The sequence below is a fragment of the Akebia trifoliata genome, chromosome 4 (genome assembly GCF_017979445.1).
Source record: "Akebia trifoliata isolate Shusen 1 chromosome 4, ASM1797944v1, whole genome shotgun sequence".
Lineage (NCBI taxonomy): Eukaryota > Viridiplantae > Streptophyta > Magnoliopsida > Ranunculales > Lardizabalaceae > Akebia > Akebia trifoliata.
Window position 1 is genome coordinate 5,269,099 of NC_141378.1, and position 20,550 is coordinate 5,289,648.

The window sequence follows — 20,550 nt, forward strand, 5'->3', positions numbered from 1 at the left end:
TCTCTCGACTCTTGACCAGAATAGTCCATTTGCCACGTGGAGTAATTTCCTTGGGTCCACTTGCTAGAGTTTAACGAGATTGATAAATCCTGACCATCAGATTGAAAGGAGGGCCAAATTGGTCTTTCTAGTGTTTGACCACGTGGGTCAAACATATTCTCTCTCAAAAGGTTGCATCGGTGACATTTTTTGTATAAATCTTTAGGAATATTGTTTCATCTCAGTCGTACATTGGATATTGCACCCCAAACTTCATTTTTCTTTTATGGGTACAATTGAGGGCGAAAGCCCAAGCCCAATTCGAATTTTGGTTAAGTGAGCCAAGTCCAAGTTTCAAATGTTCCTAATTTCTAGCCCGAGCTCAAGTTGAGATCAACGGGCTTGGGTTGGGGGCCATCCAAGTTGCATGGTCATATATCTGCATCCACATTTCCTTTAGACTGTGATTTGGATTGAGAGAAGTGGAGAGAAGAGAAGAGAAGAGAAATTCAATTTCTCTCCACCATGTTTAAACTGATAGGTGAGAACTTGGGACAACTTTGACATTTTAAAATATCTTAAAAGAGATCTAGAGATAGAGTTGGAAATTACTTTCCATTCCTCTCATCTTCTCTCCACTTTTTGAGAAAAAGAAAAGTCACATTTTTTCCCTTTTCTCTCCAATTCTTTTCTCTTATCTCTGCATTAACAACCCAAATAGGAGAAATGGAGAGAAACTAATTTATTTTCTTCTCTCTTCTCTCCATTTCTCTCAAGTCGAACATGGATTTAGTCTACACTTCTCCATCTAATGTCTAATGCCATCTCATCTTTTGAAAAACCTTGCACACCTAATGTTGACTTCGGGGATGCTCATCTCTTTCGACTTCTTCGATGTTAATGCTCTTTCATTTTCTCACCAAGAAAAGGAGAAAAAAATTGTGACCAGTGTTTTCTCCTACGAAGTGGCGAATTTGTACTGCCTTACGTCGTCTATTTATTAATGCGTATATGGGGAGGAGGTTGGCCTTGTGTACAAATATATCAAAGGTCTTCTCCATTGAGACTAATACAAACAGCCTAAATACGCTTATCTTTACCTCTACCCAAAAAACCCATCTTCAACATATTTTTTACCTTCGTTTTCAACCTTAAGATTATATTTTCTTCAACCTTCAAACTTTAAGAGTAAGATAAAATCTTTGGAGATTAGGGTGGAAAAAACAATTGGTCTTTACAAGGCAATCGAAGATGATATTGAATACGTTCAAAATAGTTTACCTTGATAATTAATATTTTGAAAATAACAATTTATAGGATAAGCCCATCTTCAGTCTCAACAATTCTCTCTTTCAACCATCAAATCTCAAGAATAATATAAAACTTTTGGAAGAAGAAAAAAATGATACAGTCAGATTTTTTTCATAGAAAAATCAATAGTTTTTTTTAGAAGATATTGAATATGATGGATTGAAGACAAATTGAATAGGTTAAAAATAATTTACTTTAGAAGTTAATAATTTGAAAATGACAAATTTTCTCGAAGAAAAATCACGAGATTTTGTCTAGAGATCGAATACAAGGGTATTTAAGTCATTTTAAGTTAGTTTTCCAAATAAAACCTAAATCTTAGGGTGGTATGCTATTAATTTAAAAGAATATGAGTATCTCTACTATTATGAAAATGTAGAAAATTAAGAAATCTCCCATGGGTTGAGGGGCCACTCTAAAGATAGTAAGAAACACCAACACGTTAGGCTGGAAATTGTTTCGTGCGAGCCCACGTGTCTTTGCCCCACACCAACCGCGCAGTGTTGCATGATACAACCGTCCTGAGACTTGACTTGTTGAACCGCCCTCAGCGGCCGTTGCTCTCACCATTTATTATGGTTTTTGTCTTTACTGCACGTGCGGCAACTAATCTACCAAAATACCCTCTTTAATAAAACAAAAAAAATTGTAGCTCTGCCGTTCGCAACAGTTATGGGTATTTTAGTCATTTCATCATATAAAAATCCACTAACCATATATTATTAGCTTGAAATTTTCATTATTGTTTTAATCATTAACCAATCGTTATCAAATCGAATCTGATAATAATTTCTATCGTATCAAATATGTTTTTTCACGTATAATTTTTATTAAATTAAGACATGAATCATGATGTAGACATTAAGTTGTTTGGTTTGAAGAGATTAACTTTCGAGACTGATACGATCCATTAACAATCGAATGTTCACCGATTGATTTGGGTTTTGAAATAATGTAGTTTGAATTTGTTATAAATAATATTTTGTTAGGGATCTAAATGAAAAGAAATTATTTGGAAGGGCCTTGTTAGGGGTGCTTTGGAAATTGAATTTTATATCAAAAATACCCTTAATAAATTATTATTTTTATCAAAATACCCCTAGGTCACAATTGCCAAATTGTATTCACACGTTAACAAAATCCTTTTTTGAAAAGAAATTTGACGTCCTTAGCACTAAACAATAAATTGGATGCAAGTCCCATCGTGTCCTCTGGACTAAGTTGGGTGTAAAAATACTCATAATTGCAACCTATTAAATTGTTTTGAAATCAAAATAAATAGATTACGACTCAATTAAATAAAATAATTCATTCGTCACGATTTTATATGAAATTTATGATTTAAACTCATCATAATATGAATACGTGTGGATATTAAAATAATTCACTTAGTAAACATGACCCTTATGACGAATAATTTTTTGAAGAATAATGCTAAAGTGACCTCAAGTTGGAACCTCATATCACACTTTCATGTCATGAAATGCGATAGGAGGTTTCAACTTGAGGTCACTCCAACACGACTCTTTTTTGAATAATGATTTTCTAACTCCCCCCCTCAGACATACTTTCCCAACATTGCATGTGACAGAACCGTAGATTGTCTTGCTCGAGATACACAAACGCACATGTTTATAGGGATGTCTAGTTGTGTATCCTGAGGAAATAAAATATGCAGTTTGTAGAATGTCACATAGAAAGAGTAGAAGAGGGGGGGGGGTATGTTAGAGGGGTGAGTCAGAAAACCACGACTCTAGTTTTTTAGATTCATTATTTTTTTTATCATTGTTGAGCCCTAACGTTAAAAGAGAGGGTGGGTTGCATCAAGTTAGTAGTTGATACAAAAAAAATTTCCAACTCTTTAAATTAGTTTTGATTAGAGAAGAACAAGATTCATTCAGTTGGTCTCAAATTTTTTAGATACAATTTTGAAAATGGGGAGGATGGTGTAGAGTTGAGGAGGATGAACTTCTCCGCGGGGGGGAGGGACATCATAGTTAGGATGTTGTAAATGGATCGGATCAAATCTGATTTGATATAAAAATAAAAATAAAAATTTAACGAGCTATATATATTTAAAAAAAAAAAAAAGATATAATACAATTTATATACTTCCTGGTGTTATTGTTCGATCAAATCCTTAATTCAGATCAACAAAATGCATTAGATTTTGGGTCTGATCCGATCCATTGACACTCTAGTCACAAATAGGCCACTAGGTTATGGGCCTAAACTCAAATTAAATTAAACTAAAGTCTCAGCTTTTAAAGCATCTATAGGCAGTTAAGTTAGGTACTTAGTCATGCAAAAAGACAAAAATACCCTTAACGCCCATGCATCCTTTGCCTAGTACAACGTTGTTGCTGTTCACTTTTCACCACCGTCCAGTCTGCTATTGGATCAGGAATTTTAGGAAATTCCCAAACTACCCTCACACGTGTCGTAATTAAAACCCTTGTACCTTTCCAACATATTTCAAAGATATTTTTATTTTCTCACTTAAAGGACGCATAGGTAACCTAACTGTCTGCCATGATTTGAATAAGGTGTGTAAGATAATAGTGAGCATAAAGTTACAACATATTTCTGTTTGAAACTTCAGAGTTTGGAACATGGAATGATTGAAGCCCATGGTTTTTAAACTTGTCCGAGACCGAGACGTATTGTCCGAGTTAACCCAATATCAAAATTGAATGAAATCAACTCATAAAATCATTTTTTGATCGAATTTTAGGATTCACGTTTATTTTTTTGAGTTGTCTCACGAGACGTCTAAAACGTATCGAAAAACTCGTCCGAGTCGATTCGATATCGGACTTGAACAAGACGAGATGCGAAATCGAGTTTAAAAATCATGTTGAAACCAGGTTGACAAGGGTAATGGAGCACTAGTCATCCAAAGCATATTAAAAGAGAAATATTTCATAAAATTAAATTGATTTTTCAAATAAATTTTCTTTTCGGATGCATTTTTTATGAAAGCACTTCTATACAATTAGCCCTTTGAGTAGAATATTTAAAAGATATTTTGGGGAAATTGGTCTAGATAGCTTCTAATTTATGTCATTTTTAAACTTTAGTATTTAACAGAAAGTGAAAAGTCAAGTTGTCCAAATCATTATTTCAATCCTTTATTATTATTATTATTATTATTATTTTGACTTATCGTGAGTATCCCCACCCTTTGGATAAGACTAATCCCACCGTCACACACACCGCACGCTAAAAAAGTACTATGTGCAACTAGTTGAGTCGAGGGTTAACTGAACCTTGAAGGGTGGCCCCAAGATTAATTGCTTCATGGGATTTCGAACACTTGCCTACTCTTCTTGAAAAGCTTATCAAAGCACAACTTGCCACTAAACCAACCCTTTTGGGCTTCAATCCTTTATATTATTAAAATAAAAATAAAAAAAATTATTGAACCCTTCATAAAATTTTGTATTACAGTGATTAGAAATTATTAAAATCAATTATGTTTGAATTATAAAATAATTCTTACAACTAGTTTATGTTAAATATATTATACTTTTTCACACCAAAACACACACATAAATCCTTCATTTTTCGCCATAAAAAATCTTATCTTTGTTATAAGGTTTGAATATGTGGACAGAGATTGAATTTTAACATTAATGATGAGGGTGAATATGGGCCATCATGTGTTTCCTCCATAGATATGGTTTGTTTATAATTTGTCTTATCTTTCTAATTTGGTTCTATTATGTTTCAAATTTAATTAAAATGTCTAGGTTAAAAATATTTTGAGACAAATTTAAACACTTCAAGATAAATCAATATAGATCGAAACTTTGATTCCAAACATGTTTCATATCAGGATGTACAAGTAATGGTACGCATCACCCATACATTCCGAATTGGTGGCGTATTATATTTAATGGAAATATTTAATTTTTTTTTTATAAAAAAATTTAATAAATTTGTTTTTAATGAATTCAATAACTCGGTGTTGGCAGGATTTGAACTCAGGTGTTTATCGTCACCAGAAGACTTTACCAACTAAGCTAGTTGGTACCTACAAGTATTTAAATCCTATACATCCGAGAGTAAGATAACTACTTGACTCACTGTCATTTTGTGCACCATGTGGCACATTCTTTGAGCCTACTAATTCATTAATGAAAGTGTATATAATTGAAGGTAAGTTTAAGAAAGTACTAAAGTTGATTACCAATCAGTTTTTTATGTCCATCAAGGATACTTTGGGTTAGTGGACCGATAATAATGTGACACATAACAGGGAGTAAAGTAGCTACTCAACTGCCTTATGTAGAAAAATATGACTATTTAGTCGGTCCAAGTTGGCAACTCAATTTTCTCAAAATTCAAGGAGGTATTTAAAATATATCTACTTATCTAAGGATGTAAACAAAAACTCTTTTATATTTAGATAAAATCACGAGAACAGATATAGAATTCAACAACTTACTTTAGGTACCCTTTTTGAAAATGTATGATTTATAAAAAAAATTGTTTACGATATATATGTTGATTTAAATTTACCTTGATACCCCTACACAAAATGAAATTGAATAAAATTATCAAAATACCCTTATGCAGAAAATTTGACATTAGTTGAGTAAGACTAACCTTACTAATTTAGTATGATTTCAAATCTTAGAAAGAGTCATTGAGGTCACCTTGTGGCATCAAAAAACAAGATCTAAGACCACAATAGAGGACGAATTACATGAACTCTGGAAAAAGAAAATCAATTGAATTTTAATTTTAAGTTTAGGAGTCTGTTAACTGTCCATTTTCAAAATCTTAGGTCAAGCGTAATTTTATTTTTATGAGGTTTTCCATAAAATCCAGATGATTGTGGTGTTGGATTGCTAATGTGATAATCCATTTGAGCTCTGTGACCCTTAGTATGATTTGAAATCTTACTAAGTTAGTAAGGAAAAGACTTTCTACTTTGTTATATCCAAATGATTTTTTTTCAAAGGATATAAAAATAAAATTTATTTGTACAAGCTATATCTATTTTCATGAAAAACTCATCTACAAAAACAAATTAATTCTACCTACAATAAATATTTTCAAAATATATCATAATACATAAGGACGAGATCACCATCCAATGTGTTTATCCAACATGTTTGTAAACTGGGGTTAGAAGTTTCGGAATGGGCTGATTTTTTATGAGGATGATCTTATGATAAAGAGATCATCCTCACCGAAAAATCAACTCATTACAAAACTTCTAACTCCAGTTTATAAGTTGAAGAATCGTGAACCATCATTTTTTTTGTAAATCACTTTTGATGGGGTTAGAAGTTTTGAAATAGACTTATTTTTGGGAGGATGATGTCCTCAATGGTGAGATCATCCTCATCAAAAATCATCCAATTCTGAAACTTTTAATCCCAGTTTACAAAACATGTTGGACAAAACGTAGGTGACGGTGACCCCATCCCTAACATGTAATTATGCAATTTTTAACAAAATCTATATCCATTTGTGTAAATTACAAAATACCCTTTAATTTACCACAATCAAAATTCACGCTCTTTGTAGTCTAACACTACAAGTACATTCCCATATTCAGTAACAAATTGTCCTTACAATCTTCAATCAAAACTTCCAAAGCCCACTCCCATCCTCTCAATCTTCTTTCCAAGTAGAAGAAGCCAATAATGATAACCATCAAAGATCTATACAGTGTTCTATGTGCAGTTGTTCCCCTCTATGTCACAATGTTCTTGGCTTATCTTTCAGTAAAATGGTGGAAGATCTTTAGTCCTGATCAATGTGCTGGGATCAACAAATTCGTCGCGATCTTCGCCGTCCCACTTCTCTCGTTTGAGTTCATTTCGCGTATAAATCCATACAAAATGGATCTACTTTTCATCGCTGCCGACTCCATTACAAAGGTTCTAATCCTATTAGTACTATTTACTTGGGCTAATCTCTCCAAGAGAGGAAGCTTGGATTGGGCTATAACTCTCTTCTCATTATCGACGCTACCGAACACGCTTGTTATGGGAATCCCATTACTTAAATCCATGTATGGGGATGATAAGGAAGGTTTAATGATCCAAGCTGTGGTTCTACAATGTATAATTTGGTATACTTTGATGTTGTTTTTGTTTGAATATAGAGAAGCAAGGATTTTAATAATGAAGAAGTTCAATGTAGGAATTAGTACTACTAATAATGAGAAAAGTGATGATCAGGAAATCAATGGGGAAGACGGTAAGAAAGTCGACGATGAAGTCGTTCATGTTATCGTATCTAGGCCTTCAAATTTGGAACAACGGCCGGAATCTGATCCACAAACGACAAAGACGGTGGAGGAAGATGGGAAAGAGCTTCATTTGTTCATTTGGAGATGTGGGTGTTGTAGTACTGAAGGTAATAAGACATGGAGGTTAAATGGGTATGAGTTTTTATGGAATTTTTTTTTTTTTTTTTAACTGAATTTTGATTTGGGGTGTTGGAATAAAATAGGTGTGTGTGAGCAGTCAGTGCAGGTATGTAGCAAAGAGGAGGAAAATACTCCCAAACCAGAATCTATGAAGGTTGTTGAAAATTCTTCTTCCATGAATTCAGAGATGCTAAGGTTGATCTTGAAAATGGTTTGGTTTAAGCTTATAAAGAACCCAAACTCTTATGCAAGCTTACTTGGTCTAAGTTGGGCTCTTGTTTCTTGCAGGTATTTTGAATCTTGAACCCCAATTATACTCTATTACATTTCTTTGATTGATCTTTTGTTCTAACATCTTTAACCATTTATTCTTAATGTAGGTGGGATGTCAAAAAACCCCAAATTATGGAAAATTCAGTCACAATTTTGTCAAATGCAGGTCTTGGAATGGCAATGTTTAGTCTTGGTAAGAGAAAATTATTTTCAATTTTATTCATTTAACGAAATCTAGATAACGAAAAAATCAACAAAACAAATGGGCTAATTTTAATTTTTCTTGAATTTTCAGGTTTGTTCATGGCTTTGCAACCAAGGATCATTGCTTGTGGAAATAGGCTAGCTGCATATGGGATGCTTGTGAGATTTGTGGCTGGGCCTGCTGTAATGGCTGTTGCTTCTATTGGGGTTGGGCTAAGAGGCACCATATTAAAAGTCTCCATTGTTCAAGTCAGTATCCCAAATTTTTAAAAAACCCATACTTTATATTTGGTCATTTTCATATAGAACTAAGGATATCTATTTTAGTTCTCAAGAGTTTACAATGGAATTGAAGTTGAGTCATTAAAAGTAATTGGGCTTTCCGCTTGTTTGCACTATAGAATGAAATTTATAATCAGTTTTAATCTTGCAAAAAAATAAAAATAAATAAATGTGTGAACCAAATAAAAAAGATTTTATATTGCCACAACAAATTTCTTTAGAACACAATTAAATATGGTGTTGGGTGCATATTATGACCATATTCTATTTGTAATAACCACATCCCTTTCCAATTCTTCTCTTCTCGAGAAGCTCTTCGACTTGGTTCGAGCTCCAAAGAGTGAGAGTAATTGAGTGAAAATCGAAGGTGGTTGAGATTGAGATTGAATTGTCGTCGCAGTTGCTCTCTTCTTCCAAATCTTTTTTCTTTTTTGCATTTTGTTTTAGAGCTTCATCTTTTCAACATGTCTACATCATTGGTTGGTGTGTTACATATAATGGTATTAATTGTGTCCCTTTACATATAATTGTATTAATTGTGTGTCTTTAAAGGAATCTTTCATGTCTTACTTAAGTTTAGGAAAAATATCAAATTCTAATATAAGATTTGTTTGATTATTTCAGGCTGCCTTGCCACAAGGAATAGTCCCTTTTGTATTTGCAAGGGAATATAATCTTCACCCCGATGTATTAAGCACGGCGTAAGTCAATGTTCATCGAAACATTAACTGCATTGGATCTAAATTTGTTCGAGATTTGTTATTAATTAATTAAATTTATTGGGTTTTTTTCTTTTTTCTTTCTCAACTTTCTTATGATTTCTATTTACTTGCAGGGTCATCTTTGGCATGATTGTCTCATTGCCCATCACAACACTATATTACATATTATTGGGTCTTTGATATCAGTTATAGAAGTCGAAAAATCAGAATTACAAGAATCGTACGATTTTAGTCGATCACAAGGATTGGTTTTTAGACTACTAATCTCCTAAGACTTCCAATCTATCGATCACAAGTTTCTGTCTTCTAGAGTTTGTAAGCTTTATGTTACAAGAAGAAAGGTTCTGACATGGTTTTGGGTCACAATGTCTGAGTAACTTTTTTTTATTAATAGTAGAAGTATAGTAACTTCCATTGATGTATATTGATGAAGAAGGTCAATGGGTTTTATCAACAACCTTATGTTCTCATTGAATTTGATGGAAAATCAATATAAGTTTTTTTTATTAAAAAAAAAAAACTTATATTACCACACCAACTTTTTTTATTATATCACACCCATCATTGAATTTGATGGATCTCAAGAGGAAGAGGAAAGGATAATCTTTTTTTCTTCTTTTAAAAAAAAAAAAAAAATTCTCTTAGCATTCTTATTCACTCTCAGCCATTATTTCTCTGCACAGAGAGAGAGAGAGAGAGAGGTTTAAGGAAAAAAGACTAATTGTTGTGTCTATATTCTTTAAGATGTATTATATAAATTCATTAAATTGGTGTATTATACAAAGATGGCTGCTATTGGCACCCAAATTTTTATTTGTTACACCCCAACTTCTTAAATTGTTTATCACACCTCTATTAAAAATTAAAATACACTCTTCAAACATTACAGGATTTGGCTCCAAATTATAATATCTCAATTTTACAAAAACATTATAAGATCAAGCAATTTCAGTAGTTATTTACAATTATGATTAGGCTTATAAAAAATCATAAACCCAAAAAATTGAAATCTAGCAATAAAAATGAGAGAGTTTCCATTGGCACCTCAACTTTTACTTATCCTCAACTATTCACTTATTTTCTTTATTTTTAATTGGGGTGTAACAAGTAAAAATTAGGATTTCAAACGCAACTCTCTATATAAAGGGTGAATCTCCATTTCGTGTGCTAAATATAACGAAATTCAAAGTTCGGTACATGATTCATTTTAATTCTCAAAATATGCATTTGTCATTTTTATAATCTACAAACTCGTGAATTCATCACTTTTAATACCTACAAATTTCGTAGATATACCAATTAATTCATTGATTATAAAAGTGACAAATTCACTCGAAATGCATGTCTTGGGAATGAAAATGAACCAGTGTATTGAAACCGGAATTTGGATTATTAACTGGTGTATTATAATAAAAATTTGGTGTAGAAACATCAGATATCTTCATTGATGGTATATGTACTTTCGAAAGGGGGGACATCAAAAAGAGATTAAAGCCTGTAAAGTATGATAGAAACATTTCTTTAAGATTGAAGACATGTAGGGTCCTTTATTAAAGGGTTGGCTTGATTAGTTGAGTACATGTTGGTTCTCTTCGTGACCTAAAAAAAGCCTTGTCTTTAGAATGATTTAATGACCTTGGGCCACTAAATATTTAATTACTCCATCCACACCAAAAAATAATGCCACATGGCACTCTTTTTTCTTCCCCCTTGTTGGATTTGCACACCAAAATTTTGCTTTAGGAAAATTCAATAAAATTCTTTAAAAAAAAGGGTAAATTCTCAAATAATTACAAAAGTTTTCAGTACTTCCAAAATGTTGTTAATGTTGACAAATCATCATGTAATGTTGACAATTTGATAATATTTTGTCAACATTAACAACAATTTGAAAATATCGGAAACTTCGATAATTATTTGAGAATTTACCCTAAAAAAAGTTGAGAAAATTTTGAAATATATATAAATGATGAAGAACCCCCCATCTTCAAAATCCCTCAAATCCCATTTCTTGTTCTTCAGAATGTTGAAGAAAATAAAGTTTTGACGGTGAAAGGTAAAAATTATATCGTATGTAACAATTAATAGATAATTCGTTGATTCGTCTATGTAATCGATCAGTTCCTAATTCGGAGAATTTTAAGAATTTTTGAAAAAATTCCGAGAATTTTGGGACTATGATCCTAACCAAATGTGCCTAGTGGAATTTGGGATCATTGAATATTCAGTTATGCTAATGTCCATCAACGAATTATATGGACATGGTCTATTGACTCGTGAAAAAACGTTAAAATATGAAATCGAACTATGGAGATGCTACGGAGATTTATATATGGACAATCATCCATGCTTTTTCTCCTATGAAAGTGTTAATATACTAAAAGAAAGAAAGAAAAAAAAAAAAAACAAAATAAGATGATTAGAAACTCCTAATTAATTGTCATCCATTTCAACTAGTAAATGAATAATTATTTGTAACTTTTAAATCTTTTCTACAAGCTTTCATTATTCTTATTGATTTTATAAAAACTATCAATCTTTTTAATATTATCTTTTATAAAAAATAAAAATAAAAAGGTTCAACTTTACTATTAATCAAAAAACTTTATACTAAAATCTCACATTTTTAGAGAGAGAATGTAAATTGTAAATAGTACCTATGTTTGGGGTTTGCCCAGTAAAAGACTAGAAAGACATGTGAGAATGGGTTGCCATGTCTAAATCATCTTTATGGTTTAAAAAAAAAAAAAAAGTTTCCCATTGATTGGGATTTAATTTATTTGGGTCTGATGTAATGTCAATAAAGAAGGCCCATGGACACTGCATCCTTAACATTGAACCCTTGTCAAGGAATTGGGCTTCATCTAGGACCAATCTGACAAGGATCAGATCGGTTTGGAATTGATTCAACGATTATTGGATCAAAATATTATCAAATTGGGTTTTTATCAAATTGAAACCAGACCTCCATGGAGATCCACAAATTAGCTTTACAACAATTATATCGAAGGATTAGTTATACTTTGATGGAAGACAAAGCAACTACAAATCATTCTAAAAAATTCTTCAGCCAGGATGATCATCTCACTCCATCATCTATATATATATTTTTTCTGTTATCGATTGAGAGAGATTACATTATAATGTAAGCCATAAGAAATTTTAGATTACCTCCAAAACACCTTTTTATTTTCTCAATTGCAATGATGCATCTTTGAACAATTTGAGGCTAAGTGTATTTAACATTGCTCTTGAATATTGTCGAGAAGCCATCCTCCAATCCATGCCGGCTTTCATCATTGCCTTGAATTCCTCAAAGCTGATTTGGCCATCCTGTAAAAATAAACATAAAAAATAAAAATAAAAATAAAAAATAATCTCAAAATGGTGTTAGGTACTATCCATAAATGAAAATTCAATGATGAGCAGTATAGGGTATAAATGGGTCGGGTTTTATCCAGATTTTGACTGATCCGAATTTAGCAGGCTTGGACCCTTGGAGTAGGACCCAAATAAAATATTGGTTGATGTCCCTTGATCCGAGTCGGCTCTAGGTTGGATACGGATCCATTCCTATATCCGCCTAAATCCGAATGATATATTGCTTTGAAAATTCTGTTGCTATGTTCTTCAAAATAGCATTTTTTTTTTTTTTTACTGCTTGAATATAACATGAATTCTTATAAAATAAAATAAAATTATAATCATAGAAAAGAATAGTATAGCAATTAGAAAAGAAATATAGAAACAACAAAAAAAAGTTGAGCAGTCCGAAATCATCCTAACCGACTGAACTGAATCAACTTATTTTGTCAGGTCAAGCAAAATGATTTAGATATGGGTTTAGTTAATAGGATCTGAGTCGGATTCGGATACGCATCGAATAAAAAATTCGAATCTGGATATGGATTTACTCAGATCCATCCAAACCCGACCCATTTTAAGACAAAGAGCAATAGATTAGAAAATAAATCAAGAAATATTTTACAGGTTTTGCGTGATGATCCAATAATTAAAAGAAAAAATCACCTTGTCTGTGTCAACATCACAGATAATGTCTCGGATCACTTGTTCATTGTCAGGACCAAGGTTGTCCTCCAGCAAGGCTTCTCTCAACTCCTCAAATTCAATAAATCCACTCCCATTCTTGTCGAAATAACTAAAAGCCTCGCAAAGATGCTTGTCATTACCGAGTCTTTTCAAGTGAAGAGAGATTGTGACAAATTCACCAGAGTTCAACATGCCATTTCTGTCAAGGTCCGCCTGTTGGGATTAATTACAGAGATCACTTAGTATAAAAGATGAAAGAAATAGAGTTTGTATTGAATTGGTAAAGGCATCTTAGACTATTCATTTTAGTTCAGCTATCCTAGTAAGATTTTGCGCGTGAAGCTAGCACCATCGAAAACAACTTCTCTATACAAACGTACACTTCAAAAAGCTTGTTAAATACTAAAGAGTGTATAAATGCAGAATCTGTTGATTCTAAGTACACAAACCACGAGCTTAGAGAATTTTTTTATCATCTCGACTATTTCATAGCACATAAAGTCACATATTTTTCAAGAAGCAAACAAAGCAGAAAATTACATTGCCACTTAGCACAATTATGCATCTTTGTTCCATTTTTTATTCCTTCTCTTTCCCTAGTGATTGTGGAGGGGTAAAATCAATCACATTTGGACCATTCATATTGTGCCAATCGGCACGTATCTCAAGACATTATCATGCCACGTGACATACCATATTTGGATTCTTTCCCTATGGATAACTACCATATTTGGATAATGTGGATTTTGCAGTTAAAATTGAATCAGGATACCTTTTTGGGATTAATTATTTTTTTATCCATTTAAAGGGCTAACAGACAGTGTAAAAGGGGAGTAAAAGGGATCCAGGAAAATAATGCAACCATGTAATATTGAGGGCAATGGTTCCTCGAGTCCGTGGATGAGGCATTTGCCGAACCATGTAAAATCTCTTGTGTTCTTTCTATTTTCTCTATTTTTCTGTTATTTTGGTGATTTGTTTGTGGGTTCTTCACCCAAATCAAGATCTCGAGGTGAATTGTGGATTTTTGCATCCATAGTAATCTTCACAAAGTTGTGGATTGAGGTGCTAGAGATTGTATATACTTTAAGATATAACTCTTATTCTTTAAAATATCTCAAAGTCTGCCGCACCCACCCAGCTTACCCACTAAAAAAATCTCTAAGAACTCAAATAAACACATGTACAAACAAGGTACCAAATGTAACACACTTACAGCATCTATTAACATCTGAACATCTGGATCGGGGACTGGTTGACCAATCATATGTAACCCGTCTTTGAGTTCGTCAAAAGTTAATTGTCCATTATTGTCAGTGTCCATCATTTTAAACACCTTCTTAATCCTGTCTACTTGCTCCTTTGGCAAGTTGTCTGCGACGACCTGCAAAGTATAAAGTGCAACAATTTACAAAGCTTGGAATATACATAATTCTAAGCAGAGCAACATGGATTATGAATCCTTAGTATAAAACTTACTCTGAGAGCTCTCTTCTTAAACTTATTCATCAATGAGAACTGTTTAATCCTTGCTCTGACAGTTTCGCCAAGACACACATCGGGAGCCGTATTGGCATTCTGTAACCAAGGATGTTCTTCATATAGCATGCAAGAGAATTATTAGTTCACATATATACCATTCAATATAGCATTCTGTAACACATATAAAGACATGCAACAAATAAAGAATGATTAAAAAGGGAAGTAAACATAAGGTACGTTGGAAATATAGTTGAATAAGCATGCCAAGTTTCCAATGTTTGCACCATCTTTTTGTGTGTCTTTACTAAAGCACGCTCTGTATAATCCGTTGGTTGAACTTATTTTAAAATCCTTGGATTTCAAAGCAACTCTCCGGAGTTCTAGTTTTGTAATAGTTCCTCTTTGAGTCTCATCAACTGACACTATACTTGCAAATAACACACACCAAAGGACCCCCTTTTGAATTGACCAATTACTTGACCAAATATAAAATGCAGCTGGCAAGCTGCTACAGATCTAAATGAAGAAGTCATGTCTGGCCCTATGTTACCTGGTTCGCTCGAGGTTTAAATTTGGGTTCATGGTTCATCACTCTCAAACGAACCCGATTCATAAACGTAGTTCGTGGTGGATATTGAAGTCATTAATGTTAAGCTCATAGAAGAAGACTTAGGTCAAGGGTGCTTATCATCAGTTTAAAAACAAAGGGTATCTTTACTATAGACCACAACCACATCTTAGAATTTCTAAAATAAGGGTCATCTCTAAAATTCACCCAAATAAGGGGTTTCATTAGGTTTGCTGTTTTTTTATGAACCCATTATGAACCAAACCTCAAACTGGCTCGGTTTGTTCCAATTCGCGGTTCATTACTATATTAGCGAACCCGGTAACATAGTCCAGCCCAACTCCAAGTTGTTATGGACCTGTTGAACCCAACAACAATGTCTCATAATTTTGAGAAAAGAAAAATTATAAAGATTTGTCCCAGTTATAACAGAATAGATCAAGTTGTATTATGGAATAAATTGTACTGAATCGTCGGCATATCAGGTTTGTGGGGGGTCAGTGTGTTTGACAATTTGTGTAAATACCTGAAAACAACAATATACATTTTTATATTACATAGACCTCAATTAATAAACCATTTTATATTTTCTTACATACTTCAATTGAGAGAACATACCAAGAACTTCTTGAGCCGTCAAGCGGTTATAGGGATTCTGGTCAAGCATACTCTTTACAAGATCCTTTGCATCCTCAGAAACCTTTGGCCAAGGATCCTTCTCAAAATCTATTACAGCTCGAACAATTGCCTGCGCAATTCCCTCTTCAGTTTCTGTACTAATTATAGTAGAAATAACACATCAGAAATCACTTTCAAAATTCCACCAAACAAGAAGGTTTGAGACCAAATGAAATGTGCTCATGCAGTGTGAAATATAACATACAAGCCTATAACTTACCGGCCCAAAAAGGTGGGACTCCGCACAGCAAAATGTAAAGGATGACCCCGGCACTCCATACATCTACTTCTGGCCCATAATTCCGTCTCAAGACCTCCGGGGCCATGTAAAATGGACTACCAACAATATCACTGAAACGTTGGCCTACATTCAATTTTCCATATCCATAACTCAATCATGTAGGTACAAATTAGCAAGTTAGGATCAGTAGAAGTACACCAGAAGCCAGAAAACAGTAACCAAGTGAAATTTTGAAGACATACCAGGCTCAAAAAATATGGAAAGACCAAAATCAATTGCTTTCAATGGAGAATCTTCCATTCGGCTTGCAAATAAGAAATTCTCAGGCTTCAAGTCCCGATGGATCACACCATGATCATGACATACCTGAAACAAAGGATAAATCCATTTAACAAAACTAAAATGTCAAGAAAAAAGGTAATTCACATGAACCAGGACAACAAAATAATAATAATAATCTAAGAGTAGATTAGGAACCAACCATTACACTCTTGCTTGTTTGTATGTGGCCCTTAAAACCTTTTGAATAATTAGCCATACTTAAATGACATTGTTTCTAGACCCAATTGCCTTAATAGTCTCTCTAAATGTTTTAGAGAGAATTGTTATCAATTACTCTACTAGCCATCCTTCTTCAAACAGAAAAGCTCCCAGTGTGAAATTGGAGAGTTTTGGGTGGTTGTTTTATCGGTTGAGTGGAGCTAAATTATAGATTTATTGATGTATAATGTTATGGAGGGGACTTTGGAGTTACAATTCCTGTTTCATAGACATTTGTTTTAATTATTGGAGGCTCTATGTCCATGATTAGGTATTTTTCCTTTTCTCTATCTGAGCATAAACTCTTACGCTTAAGAAGTAAATAAGCCACCATTGTATTTATAGTGGTTATAACTTATATGTATTTCACAGATAATGAGGAGTCAGTTTGAAGGTTTGACAGCCACATGCCCAAAGTACATGCGCTGAGACTCGAACTTGAGCCTTCATGGTGATCGAAATAACAGGTCTTTCCACACTTCCCCCTTAGGAGAGTTTGAAACAAATTCTCAAGCCCTCACTTTCTTTCTGATTTAGACTTTGAGGGCTGCATCAATTTCAATGTCTTTCTATTGATAAAGAAAAGGTTTTATAATGGAAGCAAACACAAGAAGGGCTAGGATTGCATCAACTTCATCCTGACAGATCACTTGTCTATTGCATATAAAGCTAGCAAAGGACATCATTTGAAGAAATACAAGTGATGGTAACAAGATCAAAATTTTGGTGCTTCTCCCTTTCAGTTAACAACCTCCCTCTCCTGACCAATTCACTAGTTTTCTTATTAATCTAGCAAGAACATAATGCTTGGTGACTTGATCTCTTACATTTCAAGCTTCCTCAAGGATAGAAAACTTCTGATGTCTTCAATGCAGAAGTCATTACCTTTATTCTCAAAGCGCAATCATAATAACAACCTCATGTTACACTAATTTTGAGAAAGTAGGAAACTGAGGAGGTCCACAATGCAAAGTTAGAAAGCTGATCCAAGCAGAGATACTAATCCTCTTAAATATATTTTTGTATATAGTGCCCTTATTTCCATGAAATCTTGTACTAAATGATGCAAAGCTTGGGTATCTTTCCTTTAGAACAATTCATAATTGGATGGAAGTCCTAGTAATAAATAACCTAAAGGAACATATTCGATAGTAAACCCAAATTGAGGAGCTTCATTCCCAAAAAGGTACCTGGGCATCTCTCTTTTTCTCTTGGAACCTAAAAGGTGTATATTGACGTATTTGGTCAACTTAAAGCAAAAAAGAAATATCATTTGCAGCACACCATGTTCTAGCAAAGTATGTCCTTTCTTGTGGTCCCTCTATAACACTTTTCCCATCTCAAACAGCATTGTTTGTATACCAAGATACTTCATAACGTTCCGTTCTTGAAGGGAAGGGGGTCATGCTGATTGGGGTCAAATGTGTAGGCTGGAAGATAAGGTAGATTTTGTATCCATACTAGAGTTATGCCGTGCCTATGGCATGGGCATCATCTTTGGGATTAAGGGGGTAAAATAAGAAAGATAATAAAATTGGAGGAGGATTATTCGAAAAGGAAGAGACAAGGAAAGATAATATAGTTGGAGTGGTATTCTTAGAAAGAGGGGAGAAGAGGAAAGACAATAAAGTTGGGGGTATTCTTAGAAGGGAGAGGAAGAGAAAAGACAATAAAGGTAAAAGTTTTCCTTGGGATATTTTCTTTGTAGGTATAAAAATTGAGACAAAGGAGGGAGACAAAAGTCATGTTTTATTATATAGATTACACCTTATTTCAGAATACGAACAAACTGAATTCACTAAATTGTCTCCAAAGGAAACTAAGTTCATTCCTATTCTCTTATGCCTCTCTCCGAGCCACATTCCATATTTCCTGGGAAGCCGGTTTTTTTTTCGAAAGAGCTAATAATTCATCATACCATTCATGAAAAACTAAATAACATTTCATTCGAAAGCAAAATCAGTGTTGCATAAAAATATTTTATAGACCAATCTCTGTAATCATTCTCAGAAGCAACATAGCAATATTTCAGAATTGTGGACCTTCGATTTTTTACTGTTAATTTGTAAACCAGTTTCAACATGCTTAGAAGTTTCAGATTGGGCTAGTTTTTTGTGAGGATGATCTCCTCACCATAGAGATCATCCTCACAAAAATCAGCCCAACCCGAAACTTTTAAGCCATATAAGACAAATTTAGTCTCCCTAACGTTGTCCCCCAAATGCTACCCATGTAACATAAACCATCTATATGTGTTGATATATCGGATTTGTGAGGATCAGAGTGTCTCTTTGATCTTTCCCCTAAGTGATGATAGTGCAGAAAATTAAAACCTCATCTCTCTGGGATCGTACTCTAAACGTTAACTAGCGAAAGAAGAAAAAAGAAAATCCGAATACAAATAAAAAATGATTGAAGAATTTTTTTCATAAGCGAATAACATAAATTTCATATGGAAAGAATTACCTTGATGACCTCGATCATCGTCTTAGTGACAATGGCAGCAGCTCGTTCCGTATAATGTCCCCGTGCGACAATCCGATCAAAAAGCTCCCCACCCTCACATAGCTCCATTACGAGATGAATTGATTCTCTGTCCTCATAAGCCTCCTTAAGGCCCACAATATTCGGATGTTTCGGCAAATGCCTCATTATCTCCACCTCTCTCCTCACATCCTCGACGTCGGTTTCTGTACGAAGATTACTCTTCGAGATCAACTTGCAAGCTAGGGTTTCACCCGTCTCGATATCCGTACATTGATACGTGATGCCGAATTCTCCTCTCCCAAGCTCCTTCCCAATGTGGTACCGCTGTAAGACGTTGTCCCCGGATGGATTGTTAAGAATGGAGATCGATCTGACGGTTACCGGTTTCTCGAAGACAGCATCCTCTTTAACATATTTCGGTTTCTTGGAGAAAATTGCATTTGCGGGTGAAGATAAACAGATTCCCATGATAAGTGAAAGAGAGAGGTGGAGAGGAGGATTCGAGAAGTTAAAAAAGAGAGAAATTTTGGGAAAGAGAAAGAGAAACTCCAATCAATCCGCCATGGATGTCTGGTTTCAATGGCTTTCATGTTTGTTTGTTTTTCGAAAAGACGTTATGAAATCGTTAGAGATCCCGCCTTTTTGTAAGGGTTGTTGACGCCGTTAAGTTTAACGGAAGCGGATAGACGACTGTCATGACTCCTCTCTTCTTTCGCATGTTTTGGTTGGTATCCGGGAAACCCTTTTGTTTTCAAACTCATCACATGCCCCTCGACGTTGGTGCTCTCTCGCTTCAGTTATATGGACTAGTAAAATAACTTAAATACCCTTACAATAAAAAATACTTTGTTTTTTTTTTTTTTTTTTAATGGTATTTTAGTAAGACCCCTTGCGAAATGCAAGATTGGGTACTCCCATGGAGTTTCTTTAACCAATTTTGTCAATTAATAGCGTTTATTTTGATGACACCATATTTTTTAAATATCAAAAACATCATTGTAATTGTGATTTTACAAAAAATGTTATTTATTACATTTTCCCTTAAAAAATAAATTATCTCTATCGTTAAATTGAATTTTTGTAAACTGTTGGATTGAACCCAAAACCCTAAGTTCATCTTTTTTTAACAGGATGAAGATGAATTAGGTTTTTCATCATCTGACCATGCTTAATTCAATGATTCGATTGAGTTTGATACTCATAATAGGATTTTCCATCTTTATTTAGAAACCTCATCATTTAAGGAGATGATTTATCATTAATGAATCATGTTTTCACTTGATCTTCTTTAAAATACAACTTTTGATACAATTTGATGAAGACAAGAAGGTCCGAGTGAATT

At 33.7% G+C, this 20,550-nt stretch overlaps 2 protein-coding genes across 2 annotated transcripts; one reads left to right on the forward strand and one right to left on the reverse strand.

The window, feature by feature from the left end:
• The first annotated feature begins 6,854 nt into the window (after positions 1–6,854).
• LOC147403226 (putative auxin efflux carrier component 1d) lies at positions 6,855–9,656 on the forward strand. Its single transcript, XM_086438727.1, has 6 exons — positions 6,855–7,668; positions 7,765–7,969; positions 8,062–8,147; positions 8,250–8,407; positions 9,065–9,141; positions 9,276–9,656. The coding sequence occupies exons 1-6, from the start codon at positions 6,951–6,953 to the stop codon at positions 9,340–9,342; spliced, it is 1,311 nt and encodes a 436-aa protein (XP_086294853.1). The 5' UTR covers positions 6,855–6,950; the 3' UTR covers positions 9,343–9,656.
• A 2,459-nt stretch (positions 9,657–12,115) lies between these two features.
• Positions 12,116–19,961, reverse strand: LOC147403227 (calcium-dependent protein kinase 24-like). Its single transcript, XM_086438726.1, has 8 exons — positions 19,188–19,961; positions 16,424–16,547; positions 16,161–16,304; positions 15,881–16,033; positions 14,692–14,807; positions 14,429–14,596; positions 13,192–13,425; positions 12,116–12,495 (listed from the first exon to the last, which is right to left on the reverse strand). Exons 1-8 carry the CDS (start codon positions 19,674–19,676, stop codon positions 12,349–12,351), a joined length of 1,575 nt encoding a protein of 524 aa, XP_086294852.1. The 5' UTR covers positions 19,677–19,961; the 3' UTR covers positions 12,116–12,348.
• Positions 19,962–20,550: the final 589 nt, after the last annotated feature.